This window comes from Tauraco erythrolophus, chromosome 4 (genome assembly GCF_009769465.1).
Source record: "Tauraco erythrolophus isolate bTauEry1 chromosome 4, bTauEry1.pri, whole genome shotgun sequence".
In the NCBI taxonomy this organism is placed as follows: Eukaryota; Metazoa; Chordata; class Aves; order Musophagiformes; family Musophagidae; genus Tauraco; species Tauraco erythrolophus.
The window spans coordinates 8,704,499-8,719,616 of NC_141468.1; the positions used below are offsets into that span (position 1 = coordinate 8,704,499).

At 44.8% G+C, this 15,118-nt stretch overlaps 1 protein-coding gene across 1 annotated transcript; it reads right to left on the bottom strand.

The window, feature by feature from the left end:
- Positions 1-836: 836 nt before the first annotated feature.
- DCLRE1C (DNA cross-link repair 1C) lies at positions 837-14,947 on the bottom strand. Its single transcript, XM_086610352.1, has 14 exons — positions 14,839-14,947; positions 14,698-14,749; positions 11,698-11,782; positions 8,772-8,831; positions 8,087-8,142; positions 7,332-7,433; positions 6,996-7,068; positions 6,691-6,831; positions 6,045-6,146; positions 5,299-5,435; positions 5,096-5,150; positions 3,583-3,671; positions 2,776-2,876; positions 837-1,810 (listed from the first exon to the last, which is right to left on the bottom strand). Exons 1-14 carry the CDS (start codon positions 14,945-14,947, stop codon positions 837-839), a joined length of 2,136 nt encoding a protein of 711 aa, XP_086466478.1.
- Between the last annotated feature and the right edge of the window lie 171 nt (positions 14,948-15,118).

Below are 15,118 nucleotides of genomic sequence, written 5' to 3' on the forward strand. Positions count from 1 at the left end.
TGTCTGAACGCGGCGAAGTCAACAGAATGTTGAAGAGGAGGTGAAATTTGGTCACGCGAGAGCCTCGAGTAACAGAGGAGCCTGTGCAGGATAACAGGTGGGTTAGCTGGTGCCTTTGGAACCTCATGCAACAGGATTTTGTGTCTAAGTCATTCTGAAAAGCAATTTCAGAACAAACCACAACACGGAGGAACCGATAACAAGTTGTTTGCATGAGTCAGATTTAAACCATATACCGTGGGGTGTAACCCCTCATTCAGGAGTGAAAACCAGATGACAGCACTTGCTCCGTGGAGAGAGACTGCTTGAAAAGAACAATTTTTGTCAATGCTGTTTTTTTTTTTTAAATAACTGCAGTGAAAACTCGAGATTAAAGTCGAAGTGAAACTGTTGCATTGTTTACAGGGTTGTTCCTGAAAGACACTGTGTTCCTCCATACAGTTATAAAAATGTGGTATTTTATTAAAACCCGAGACCACATATATATCGAAGGCAAACTCTTAGAGCTCATGATAAAAAGAAACACTAAATTTCATTTCATGTTCTACCCTCAGATTTGTCTGGTCCACTTTTTGTCTACTTGCAGTCCCGGAGAATGGAACCTCAGAAGGTTTTTGCAGCCCTTTCTAGGAGCACTTCCTTTCCAGGATGTGACAGAGGGAACAATAAAGTTACACTGGCTGCAAAAGTCTATTTACGACAGTAAGACATTTCTGAAAAATTGTCTCAATTAGCATCGATGCAGATAGTAACCAGCACTAAAAAGAAAAGTAATTTGGGGTTTAATGAACAAATTTTGGTACTTATTATCATGATGTAATCAGTTATACCCGTCTTCAGGAGACTTTTCTCTCATTGAGTATGTTTTCCCCTGCTGCTAGCTTCTTATATAAACAGTGCAGTTTTTCTGGCTGAGGCACTTCGGCATCGGGAGTTGAGGGAATTTCGAAGTCAGAGGAGCTCTGGGAGTCCCTCCTCAGTTCTAGATCAGGAGTCCTGGAGCAGTCACTTATTTCCACCAGCACATCTTGAGCGTGAGCAGTGCTGGCTCCTGCATCTTTCTCAGAGTCTTTGCTTTTCACATCACAGGCAGCATCACAGGCACAAGATCTGTTCTGATCCAGTGGCTTCCACCTACTGGTGTCAGGTTGACTGTCTTTGGCAGCCTCCTGCAGCACAGAAACAGCTGCCCTGCTCCCACCTTTGCCGAAGCAGCTGAAGTCCAAGGCATTTCTCTCCTGGGAGGTGATGAGTACTGTGTCCATTTGGCTATCCCAGCCCTGGCTCCCCTGCTCCGATATGTGTGTTGACTGGGAAGAATTTTGGGAGGAGATGTGTGTTGAGTCGCTCACTCCATCCGAATCACTGAAGAGTGACTGGGACCCCCCAGCATCCGCTGAAGAGGGGAAGTTGTCCTCATTTTCAGAGCTTTCTTCCAGTTTGTTACACTTAAAAAATGCATCCCAGCGAGGGACGTCGGCGTTAGACTCCTGTTGGTCACTAGTTACTCCATTGAAATTTGACGTGGAAGAGGCATCTGGCTCATGGGAAAGAACTTGAACTATATTTTTTTCAGGTTCTTCTTCTTCATCATCTTCATCATCATCATCGTTGGATTCCTCACAGTCCATGAAGTCTACGTTGAGGGAGGTGTAAGCTGTGGTTGCTTTGTCATTTTCTGTGCTCTCATTACTGTTTCCTTCAGCATTTTCAGATTGTCCTGTGCTGGAGGGCCTGCTCTCTTCTCTCTGCTGTTTTGGAATCTTAGGCCTTGCAGAAGTTAGTTCTGTATCAAAGAGATCATCTTCATCTGTCAAGAAAAGAAAAGAAAAAAGAAAAACAACACTAAGAAAAGTTCAGATGTCTGATAAAATTATGTTGAGAGCAAAGTTTTAACAGAAATTCGTTTAGTATGAAGAGAGGGAAAAGTTCTTTAATGCAAATGGAGACTTAGCAGAACGTTGCTGACAATGTTTGCCTTGTCTTGTCTCACCCAGTACCTTACAAGGAAAGCTGCTGGTTGCCATCACAGAATCACAGACTGTTAGGGATGGGAAGGGACCTCAAAGGATCATCTAGTCCAACACCCCTGCCAGAGCAGGACCACCTAGATCACATCACACAAGAACGCGTCCAGGTGGGTTTTGAACATCTCCAGAGAACGAGACTCCAATCCTCCCATCCTCCATGTAACCTACAGCAGATCATCTGTAGCTCTGGTAGACACATTTATCCAGGGCTCTGGCGCGTTTTGCCAGGACTACATCACCCTTGTGTACTTGGCACTTCAGAAGTAGCCAGAGAGAATACAGCAGGCCCAAAGGTGTCTTCTAGTTCCCACATGGTTTTCCAGAGACTGTGTACAGCATCCACTTACCATCATGAATTTAAAAAGCTACTAGGTGTTAAAAAGCCAGCAGCATGATGTCATGAAGAGAAGCAATTCCACTGATAAATACTCTGTCCTCCGCAACACAGGAGGTGATACAAGTGAAGCCAGAAAAAGCTTTACTAGGGATGGTTTAGGAACGGAACTCTTCCAGAAACTTCCAGGGCTGTTAAGCATCAAGTACGTTTTAAGATTGCAAACAAGCGCGATTTTACACAGTTAGTGCTCTCTCACCCTCCTAAAACCCAAGTTCATTTAATTTATATTTCTCCTTCCTAACTGTTGCTTTGAACACAGACAGACTATGGTGAACACCAGGGCTTCTGGCACCTCTGTTTGGTCTCAGACTTTCATTTAAGGCACAGCAGCACCAGCAGAACATTTACCTGTATCAGATAAGTCTCTCTTGTGGACTCTCTTCAGTGTTCCTAAGGGCTTGTACCTGGGTTCCACGTTCCTCCTGTACGACCTGCATAATGGCTTTAATCTGAGGTGAATGGGAAAACCGATTATTATTTAGGACTCAGCAGATACTTCAGGAGCAAAAGTAAATCTTTTAACTTAATCCAAGCACGCTGCTTCATGCCTTTCACAGGCACTGCAGCAAAAGTGTTAAAGCAAAGGCAGCAATATCTAGGGAAAAGCTCTTAATCCATTGGTGAGCTTAGGCAGCTTAAAGGTAGAAATCTGTCATTTCTATGTATTTCCCTTAAAACATGTGCACCATTGCAAATGATCTTTTAGTCCCTTGTTTAGAGAAGACGACAGGCTTCAAGCATCTGTAGCAGCAACAGGCCTCTGACGCTGTACAGAGGGTATAGTTCAAGTCCCCAGGGAAACCCTCTTGAAAAGAAACTTCTGAGAAACAGCAATGACACATAGAAATAGGTCACAGAATAAAGTGAAGTGAATGCGTATTCAGATTCCACCCAAAGAGAGTGTAAGAGCAGAAGAGCCTCTATACATGGATAAGGAGTGAGTGGAACACAAACTCTCAGACCTAGCACAACACACAGGTGTTCTTCAGAAAGCTCAAGTTTGCAGGATTGAATATAGGGAAAAAAAAAAAAAGTGAATTATCAGACAAGGAAAGCAAAGGGCAGTGGCCTGCTTCAGAGGCTGGGATTCAGGAGGGGAGTTGTCCTTACAAGAGAGATGAGATCACCTCCATTCAGCAGCCACTTGTCACTTACATTTCCATAACTTTGTATTCTGTCCCACCCACTGGCAATACATTGGGATACACATTCACAGGACGGATATAGCTCAGGAAATCTTTAATCTAAATTGAAGAAAAGAAGCAGCAGTTTAACAATTCACATCAACAGGTAATAATTTCACTTAATGGCAGCACTGAGCTAAGGACACCCACAAGTACTACCAGTTGTCTCATGTGAAGACCAATGTGACCCAGGAGCCAAACTCGGATAGCTCCGTATCAAGAAAACAGGTCTGAAAGGATGGTGAGAACTCAGCCTTGCCTGACCACCTCCCAGCAACTATGAACGACTACACAGACCACCACCATCTCCACAAGAAGACGCCAGACATTCCCTGTTCCTAGGGAATGTGATCCAACACTTCACTGTCCGTACTGCTGTAGATCTTTTTAGACCTGCATTTTTCTTACTGGACTTCAAGTCCCTAGCTGTGCAGATCAGGTATTCCCTTCCTCAAAGACTTTTCCTAAAGTCTCCCTTCAGTGCACTACAAAAGCCCATTGTGACAAAACATAGCACTTTTTCCAAGCTTTACTCTGTTGTCTTCTAGATGCTCTCCAGACAGTAAATTTCTTGAAGAATTATGTCCGGTTTGGGACACTCCACTCCAGCTGAGGCTTCATCAGTGACAAGCACTGAAAACACTTGCAAGTTTGCAGATGACACTCCTGTCTGTACAGACCAGTAGGACCCATCTATTTTGGCATGTGGAGGTCTGAATCTGTTACAACACACTATCCCCCGTATTCTGCCAGCCAAGCTGCCACATTGTACGTACTACACTAGAACCTCCGTTTAAAATTCTGTGTGGCAGAGCAAATTAACCAGGATCTTAAAAATAGGACTGCATTCCCAGGGCTCTAAATAATCTCCATTTTGTACATGCATGGCTTTGCGGCAGGTTAATTGTCATCACCGATCCAGTTTCAGTTCAGTTTCTGAGGGGAGAGAAGCATTTTAAGAACTGGATCGTTCTTAAGTCGTATGAAATGAAGGCGTGTGATTCTGGAGGGGACGCTGCTGTGACCAATTTCCTTTTAGTCTTTAACACAGAAAGAGGAGTAACAGTGGCAGCTACGATGAGAGAAAATTCTGTTTAAATGTGTGGGCAGGGAAAAGAAGGCAAACCCACCCAAAACTGAGTCACAGCAGATAAACAATGTATTGAAAAACAAAATTCCAAGCTTTAAGCACTGCACAGTTCCACAATAATCTAAAATTATTGTGGCAGTCAAAACAATTGCAGCAGTGACCTATACAGCGAGAATAGAGAACAAAAAGACGCCTGTAATCCTGCCCTACCTTAACAAGTCCTTCTATTAAAACTTCTGATGTCTTCAGCATCCAGAACTTCCTATCCCCTTATGTCTTATTACTGAAAATATTTTTTTATTGTGACAAGTGATGTCATCCTCTCCAAAATAATCAAAACTCCTTAATTTTTTTTTTTTAATCAATGTATACTCAGTAGTACAAGTATACAAACCTCACTGTATGAAGAGTGGAAAGAGAAACAAGCTCTGTACGTACTCTCCCCAGTCCTGAAAAACAAGAGAGGCACGAAAATCAGGTACCTGGTCCTCATCCTCAGTCAACAGGCAATCATAACCTACTCTTAAATGCATTTTTGAGGTTCAGTCAGGCAAGACACACACCTGAAACAGATTTCTGCGTGGCCCAAATGCTCACCTCACTATTACATTGGCTTTCTTGATCCTTTCTCCAAACCACATAGTGGAGGGCTTGATGCTGATTATGCGCAAGGGAGTTCCGTTTTGGCAAGTCATCCCACAGGGCAGTCTGTTCCCTCGAAAGCATTCATCATCCTGTCAAATGCAATACAAAATTAAGTATAATCCTGACTTTTTCTCTCCCAGAAATTGAGCAACATAGTATCTAGCTGGACCAAGTTTTCATCTTGTTTCCAACTCCTTTGAAACAGGGTTTGCTGTTGCATCCTGCTTCCACAGTGCAGCTGACAAACCAAATCAATCACAAGAGACCAATGCCCCAACACAACATCTCCAGTTCTGCCTGCACGCCTCCAAGTCGGAGCCTTCAGCTTGGCAGGTGGCCGGGAAAGGGAAGGCCACACACTACTAGCACACTGCAGGGCTGCAGGAGACACCATACGAGCTGCTTTTGATATATTTAAATGGATAATACTTGACTGATCCAATACACTGCTTGTCTTACTTCATTTAAAAATGTAATTTCCAAGTTTCAAATACAATTAAACTATTTCTAGCATCAGCTAATACATTTTTTCCTTCTTTTTTTCTTTTCTTAAAATAAACTTCAGCCCACTAACTAAAGTTCTCACCCTGCTTTGCATGAAGCCCCCATTTGGCAGAAGTCTTCATGAGCACAATAGGACAAAAACATCAGCACCTCTAACCAGTCCTTCACAGAAAAGTTAGCAAAATGATACACACCCGAGGATGTCGACAGGCGTGGATCTGAGTGTGTCGATCTGTAGTAACATGATAGAGGATTTCTGGCATGTTTCTGAACATATCGAGTTTGTTCACGTGCACCTAGAGAAAGGCAGAGTTTACTTTTAACGAGCTCAATGTGTTTGCCAGACTGCAGCTGGAGCAGCTACACAGGTGTGGTTCTGCTCTCAAAAAATGCTGGTAGGCATTTAAACAATTACCACCCACTAATAATGTCCAAGTGGAGAAGCATTAGCCAAAAGTAACTTGGAAGTCTAGAATAAGCAGAGCATAAGTCCTGTGCTGAAGAGGGATGAATATTCATCAAATAAAGACTGAATGTATCTGCTAACTATGAACATCAAATGCAAATGAGAAGGCTTTTATCATTCACAAGATAAAAGGGAGAGGTAAACACTGAGCTCCAAAACTAGGGATTAACTTCTCCCTGGACAGCGTAGATGTTCCAGAATGAAATCAACTAGTTAACTCATTCTGAGCACAACTGTAGCTTGTTAAGAGTAGTTAATGAAAGCATGCACATCTTTCACATACAGCAGTCCTCCGAACAGCCATTTCCAGCTTGCTGACTGGCCACAGTCACTCCTGAGGATCTACTCTAAAGCAGAAATTACAGGAATGTTACCTTGATTCCAAGTTCTTCACTGAGGTTTATGAATAAATATTCATATCCGTAAGCAGCTTTGCAATTTAACCACACAACATGATAGCGAGTCAGTGAGGTCCAGCTTCGCACTAACTCTAAGATTCCATTTAAACATTCCTCCTGAAAAGTTTAGAAAACGTTGTGAATCATCTTTGAAGATACGTCCAAAGTGCTGTGATTTGGTAATGCAAAATGGCATTGCCTTGCAGGATTTACCTAACAAAGGGGCGGTTAATTAATCAGTGGCTTTAGGACCTTTCTTCTCACAGCTTATTTAGACTTACCCGGCTTGGTATATGGTAAAATTTGGGATCACAAAAAGTGGTGTCCAAATACACGCTCTGGATGTCTTTTACTCTGAAAGAGAGAAACATGATACCAGTGTGAGCAGTGCACCCCAGCACTAAGAAACACCACTGCCTCTCTCTTCAAAAGCAGGCAATTCTTCCTCTTTATTACAAAGAGTGAGTCAAAAGAGGCTTGTAACTGCAGTATTGCCTGACTGCAGATATATTTAATCCAGAATAAAAAATGAGGAAAAAGAGAACATTACTCCTGAACTGTCCGTGCCTGTGTGATCTTTTATTCTTTCTAAATCCCACGAATAGCTGAAGTCTCACCTGGTCCCTGAATGCAAAAGTTCCATTCTGGCTGCTTCTCCTTTGGCAAGCCTGAAATCCCCTGTATACAGCACGGTGCCATTTCCACCTTCAAACAAAAACCTACAAACAGAAACACTTTGGTCAAACTCGACCATATGAAGCATTAAGTGCCAGGTGTTGATTTGTTACCTTGCTTAAAGCAGCCCACATGACCAAAGTATGATGTAATGGAAATACTGGGCTCAGTTTGGTCCTGGAGTAATTTCAGATAAAGCAAATAATTCAGACTCAGTATGGCTGGAAAATAACCTGTGCCTAGGCTGGTCAGAGCTGAAGACAAAAGCCTCACAGATTCCGGGGGATGTTGCCCAGCTGTCTGCTGCAGCCAAAGGAATCTATTAGGCATCGGTACCAGGAAGCTGCGCACCTTCTTTTCAATGTCATACTTAAGAAAGGGAGGATTTCTTTTTAATCACAGATTTGGATGTAATTTTTAAGTAGAGCTGAAATCAAGAAAGTTGTTATTCGTAGGCATGGGGAAGAATAATCTGTACCACCAAGGCAACAGCTTCTGTCTGGACAGATCCCGGATAATACAGTGGTTTTCCAACCTTGCCAACAAAGCTGGTGGGCCACAACAGTATTATCTCCAAGTAAGAATCTTAAATTCATTAGCTGCTTCTAGTTAAAAAAAAAACAAAAGTACTTAGTGAGAACTCTATAGGACAAATTTCTCAGCAGAGGCATTTAGAGTATTGAGACGACATACATACATGACTGATCCTGGACAGTGACCAGCTGGTAGAAGTGTCACCTCTATATCTTCTTTCTGGAAGAGATGGTTAGCATTATTTTCACACTGTAATAAGTACTGCCAGTACTTTCACTGACATAGTGAAAGCAATGCGTTACTCCCCACAGTCTCTTGCAGCATTTAGCATTGCTTTTGAACAAAGAGAAAGTCTCTTCCCATTCCAACAATCCCTGAAGAGCAACGACCATCCTGTCATGCCAGAAGAGATGACTGAATATTGTATGGTGCTCAGGAAAGCCACCCAGCCAGAAGACAGTCCTACACCCTTTGCTCCTGGTGAACAAGCATTATGGAAACATCCTGGAATACGCTTTGCCTGGATATGCTCTACTAAACCTTTAAGTCTTGCACTTAAATTTTGTTAAAATAAGCCAGGAAATAAAAGGTGAAAAAAATCACAAGAGAAAGAGGTAAGTTGGAGATCACTAATACCACAGAAATACATTACCAAAGAAATGCTGTGATAATAAGAACAAAGAGGTGAAGAAGAATTCCTGTGGCTGCACATCTTGGAGAGAAGGGGAACATACATTTCAAAAACAGCTTGACCACTTGGGATGTTACAAGTCAGATCTGTTTCCCGTGTTCATTTAAACACTACTACTGCCCATTACAAATATACAAATCTTTTTTCCGTGACTTACCTCACCAGATGTTTCATCAACTAAAGAAATCTGAGTTGGAGTTTCAACTTCCAATGCAACCTGTAACAAAATGAATAAATGCATTAGAGGATTTACTGAACACTTTGTTTCACGCTTATGGCTAAGTATTCATCATGTAGGCATCTTTAGCATCCACTGTGGCTAACGCTAAGCCTGTAAAATTAAGCCCGTTTTCCCCACAGTAAGTCATGAATTTCCACTTCCAGTGGGAAAAAAAAGTTTCCTAAAAGTTGTCTAAAAATGAAACGGAGATACCTCAATCAAGGTGTGCATGCCTAAAAAAGTTAGAACATGTTGGACTTCTAACAGCAACCGCTCTAGTTTCTCTGACTGGATCATATGCCTTATTTTTGGATGACTGCAAAGCCCAAGACATCCCAGTCCCACAGCACACCAGTGGCTCTTGCTAGAACTGCAGCACTTCTCCTCACCGTTCCCTATTACCAGAAGCAGAGCCCACAAATCATGTGCAGCACATACTTCTGTGTTTGTGTACACATAATTAATCTATAGACTGCAATTAATCCCCTGTTTTGCCATATCCTCTACCAAAAGTCCTGCGACATACACGCTCTGCGGCCGTCTGCAAGGTTAGTGCTGCTCCTCTCCCACCCTCCTGGTTGGTTGTCTTTTTGTTTGTTTGTTTCAGACAATACTTGCGTATAATTCTCCTACCCCAAAAAAGCCAAAGTGAAAGGAAAGTCTCCTGTCATTACCATCCTTAGGTATAACCTCCAGCTTCTCAGCTGAGCGGTCTCCTCAGCACCTTGGGTTTCACTGCACTAGACTGATTTTCACAAGACACCACGTCGCAAATTCCTGGACAGCTCCACGAGATCCTTTCAGCTGGTACTCACTCACACAAAGGTGGGTGACATTTGGCTTCTCCAACAGAAACCACAACACCTACAAACCCAGAGCTTGCTCCGAAACACAGATATGTGTGTCAAAAAGTATTTTATGCTAAGAATACAAGCCACTAGCAAGAGCTGATTTTTTAAACATCAATAATAATTTTGTCATCTACAATTTCTGAAGCCGAATAAACTCAGGAGGCTGATCTAAATTCTGCATGTTCAGTATTTCTCAGTAATTCTCAAATTTCCTACTGCAGTGAAACAATTGTCAAGTTTTAGATCTAAACGGCCTGAATAATTCTTCACTGACAGCCACTGTTTAGCTCTGTAAGCATAAATGACCCATCTCCAGCAGAGTTCTCTCCTCATCTTTGATAGTTTAAATGTTTGAGCCAGCAGCAGACCCAAAGAGCCTCTTACGTGATACATACAAATAAAGGTCACACTGGAAATCACAAAAACGTTTGTATTGAAGCTGATGTGATTGCTTCTTTCAGTCTACTGAATATCAAATTAGCTCTTAATCCATTTCTCAGTCATGCTACAAGTAGAAAACTTCTTTGTTATAAGGCAAACTTGTGAACAAGGCATCCAAGAGCTACTATCTGATTTAGTGCCTGTGCAGCTCGTGCCACTACCAATCATTCCTGGAAGCAGCAGCTGCAAACATCTATGTATTTTTTTAATTGTGTTTATTTGTGTTTACTGTGCTTCATCTTAGAGCGTACCACAGGTACCTCTGGCATCTCTTCCCAGATTAAGATTTTTCTCTAGCAGGAATATCAGGACCAGCACTGCCTACTTTCCTTTCACTGCTCATACAAACTCCTAATAGCTTACAGACATCTCCCCTCAAGGGACCCCTTCTTCTAGTTTTAAACTCAAGGGATACTGGAACTAAATGGACACAAGCTTAAAAACAAAATTTAAAAAAAAACAACAACCAATGCCAATAAAAAAAAGCCACCACAAACCCACCCTGCTTTATTTATGCTAACCCAAGATTACAGGCTTAGAGAAACTGTCACCTATGCACTCTGTGCTCCTTCACACATCAAGCAGGCCTAAGGGGTGCTCAGAATCCTTTTTGCAGAGCCCTGAATCATGTTCACTCCCCAAATCGTTATATCTTTCTTCAGATAAAGCTAGTTATCTTCTCCCTCAGCTTCACAATTAAACTAGGACCTTGAACAGAAAAGCCTCGTACTCCTCTTTTTCTCTCTTACCCAGACTTACCTTCTAGGTCTCACTCGTATGAGTTTCTTTGGATATGGAGCTTAAGACCCACATTTACAACCTATTTAAGGAAACTCCGAGCCATAACTCTCCCAAGAAAAAAAGTTTCAGCTTGCCTGAAGTCCTCTTTGACCTTCCACTTGACTAGAAAACTCTCCTGTCCTTGCTTGGGGGATACAGCAAAATCCTTACACTACATGATGATGTATGTGCACACAGTAAGATGGGAAAAGAAACATGTTCCATTTCAAAGCCCACATCTGCAAAGGGAAGGAAATAAGGAACTGCAAGTCACACCCACGTATGACCACGGATCACTTGAAGTTTGGCTCCAAACAGTGGAAATCAAGTAAACTAATTAAGTTCTTCAGTGACTTTACATTATTAAAACATTTTCATGTTAGAGATAGTCCCTTTTCAAAAAAAACCAAAAGGAAAATAATATAACTAAAAGGTTGTATATACTCCAAGCAGTAAGAGACTTTAAACAGATAAATTAATAAGGACAGGAGCAAAGAGACATGAGCAAGGCAAGGGAATAAAGGAGAGACGCAAATGATCATGGTACAGATGGCAGACATTTAAAGCTGAAGCTGAGTGAAAAGGATACATTTTGTGGAGGGAAAAATAAGATTAAACAGTAAACAACAATAAACCAATCCCACCTAGCAAGCAGGAAGGAAAAGCAGATGATGTGCCTACTGAAGCCCTGAAACACTGTATCAACACCAACATTTCTGCAGAGGGGAAGCTTCCTCTTTCCTAGAATCACTGCTTGGAAAACATTAATTTAAAAATAAACAAAAACTCACAATGTGATTCTCCCAAAACCTGTATTTCCAGCTGGTCAACAGCAATTCCTTAGTTACCGGCGAGCAGTATAATTTAACTTGCAAGCTGTGAGGAGACAAAAAGACACAGATGAGTGTTTTTTAAAGGAGACGCAGGGAACAATCCTAATGACGCAGTGGCACCTGGCGCCTAGTACATCAAAACACGCGCTCAGACCCCTCTCCTCTGAAGAGACCTATGGAGCAGTGAGCCTGCAGGAGCAGTTTGGCCCCAACCTGAAGTGGAATCAAGGTGAATTACTCCACCTTGTTGAACAGGATTTTCTTCAAGATGGCAAACCCAAAGACTTACCTGTGAGCGCCCGTGCACGCACATTTTGTGCAGAAATAAATAAAACCTGTGGCACCTGGTCACATGTACACATATCTTTGCTTGTTTCTACACCCATCAAGGTCTGTTTCAGAGGCGCATGCTTTCCTTGAAACAGGCATTTGGGACACTCAGCATTCAGTGGAACACAGAACACTGCCTGTAAAGCTCTAGCTTTTGCACAGTGTGCAGAGATCTGACAAGCAGAGAGAGATTCTCTGCTCACATTCGAGGAAATGCAACACCTGACCTACTCTAATAAATTAAACAGTGCCTAGAAACTGGCCCACAACCTCTCCAGGCTCATTCCCATGTTTGACCATACTCATAGAATCATAGAATGGTTTGGGTTGGAAGGGACCTCAAAGATCATCTAGTTCCAACCCCCCTGCCATGGGCAGGGACACCCTCCACTACACCAGGTTGCTCAAAGCCTCATCCAACCTGGCCTTGAACACTTCCAGGGACGGGGCATCTACAACTTCTCTGGGCAACCTGTTCCACTGCCTCACCACCCTCAGAGTGAGTGAAAAATTTCTTCCTTAGATCCAATCTCAATCTGCCCTCTTTCAGTTTAAAGCCATTGCCCCTTGTCCTATCACTACACGCCCTTGTAAAAAGTCCCTCTCCAGCTTTCCTGTAGGCCCCCTTTAAGTACTGGAAAGCTGCGATACGATCAGCCCAGAGCCTTCTCTTCTCCAGGCTGAACAGCCTCAACTCTCTCAGCCTGTCTTCACAGGAGAGGTGTTCCAGCCCTCGGATCATCTTTGTGGCCCTCCTCTGGACTCGCTCCAGCAGCTCCATGTCCTTCTTGTGCTGGGGACTCCAGAGCTGAACGCAGTATTCCAGGCGGGATCTCACGAGAGCAGAGTAGAGGGGCAGAATCACCTCCCTCGACCTGCTGGCCAGGCTTCTTTGGATGCAGCCCAGGACACGGTTGGCTTTCTGGGCTGCCAGCGCACATTGCCGGCTCATATTGAGCTTCTCATCTACCAGCACTCTCAAGTCCTTTTCCTCAGGGCTGCTCTCAATCCATTCTCCACCCAGCCTGTACTTGTCCTTGGGATTGCCCCGACCCACGTGCAGGACCTTGCACTTGGCCTTGTTGAACTTCATGAGTTCATGAATTTGTCTATCATCTCCCCCTTTAAAGAACTCCATTCTTTCCTCACTAACAAGAAACAACGGGCCATGAAACCTCTCTATAAAGTTTTGGATATGAATCACAGCCAGGCTGAAGGTTGTTCACTCAGGTTTGGCAGAGCTGGCTGTTACCCCTGCCCTTTTGTTATCCATCTCCAAGCAGAGTCTGGCTCCATCTTCCCTAGGTCTAAGTGCAAACAGTGATCTGTGTTTGTCTCCTATTCTCAAGGCTGAAGACATTCAGCTCTCAGGCTCTCTTCACTCATCAGACGCACTAGCCCCAGACCAGCCTGGTGGTCCTGCTACAAAACACCGATGTTGTTTTTTGTCCCGGGGAGCCCAGTACTCCAGACAAGGTCTCACGAGTGCTGACCAGAGGGGAATAACCGTGTCTTTCAAACTGCTGGCTACCTGCTTTCTCATACACCTCTGAGAGCAGCTGGCCTCCTTCACAGCACAGGCACAGCGCTATCTCCATGCACCAACACACTTTCAGAGAATAACACTAGTGAGGCTCCTCATGAAGTTCATAAACCTCAGGAAGTTCAGCCAGGCCAAGTGCACCTGAGTCAGGGCAACCCCCAGTATCAAAACACACTGGGAGACAAGAGGACTGAGAGCAGCCCTGAGGAAAAGGACTTGAGAGTGCTGGTGGATGAATAATTGGACATAATCTGGCAATTATGTGCTTGCAGCCCAGAAAGCCAACCGTATCCTGGGCTTCATCTAAAGAAGCGTGACCAGCAGGTCGAGGGAGGTGATTCTGCCCCTCTACTCTGCTCTCATGAGACCCCACCTGCAGTACTGCGTTCAGCTCTAGGGACCTCAACATAACAAGAACATGGAGCTGTTGAAGCAGATCCGGACAAGGGCCATGAAGATGATCTAAGGGCTGGAGCACCTCTGCTATGAAGACAGGCTGAGAGAGTTGAGGCTGTTCAGCCTGGAGAAGAGAAGGCTCCGGGGTGATCTTATAGCAGCTTTCCAGTACTTAAAGGGGGCCTACAGGAAAGCTGGAGAGGGACTTTTTACAAGGGCGTGTAGTGATAGGACAAGGGGCAATGGCTTTAAACTGAAAGAGGGCAGATTTAGATTAGATCTAAGGAAGAAATTTTTCACTCTGAGGGTGGTGAGGCACTGGAACAGGTTGCCCAGAGGAGTTGTGGCTGTCCCATCCCTGGAAGTGTTCAAGGCCAGGTTGGATGAGGCTTTGAGCCACCTGATCTAGCGGAAGATGTCCCTGCCCATGGCAGGGCGGCTGGACTAGATGATCCTTAAAAGCTCCCTTCCCACCCAAACCACTCTGATTCGTAACTCCATGATCCACAGCAGTCTCCTTACCCTGTTTCGCTCACACTTCGCTTTGAACCAGCCGCCTCCTCCTCAGGGCTCCCGGCCCCGCAGGCCGCGCCGAGGAGGCGGCCGCTGAGGCCGGGCCGCACCGCGGCGGGACAGGGCAGCCCCGCCCGCTCCCGCTCCCCTCCGGCCGCCCCGCCGCCAGCCCGTACCTGCCCTCCAGTCTCCTCTTCAGGGCGGGCGCCCGCAGCCCCTTCATGTGATCTGCGGAGACAGGGCACGGCCATCACGGGGGGGGTCCCGGAGGGGGTCTGGGGGGGGCGGTTGCCATGGGAACGGGGGGCGGGGCTCACCCTTGTGGCAGTGCGACAGGAAGTAGGCGCGCGCGCGCAGGTTGTCGCGGTCGAAGCGGTCGATGGACACGGCCGGGTACTCGCGCACGCGACCCCCGAACCGGCTCATGGCGGCGAGCGGCGCGCCACTTCCGCCACGCTTCCGCGCGGGCCCCGCCTGCCCCGGCTCTCAGCCAATCGTGAGGCGGGCCCGCCCCCTGCCAACCAATCGCGAGACGCCCGGCGGGAGAGGCGGGAACGGCTGCTCAAAGAGGCAACGGAGGGCGGTTGCCTAGCAACG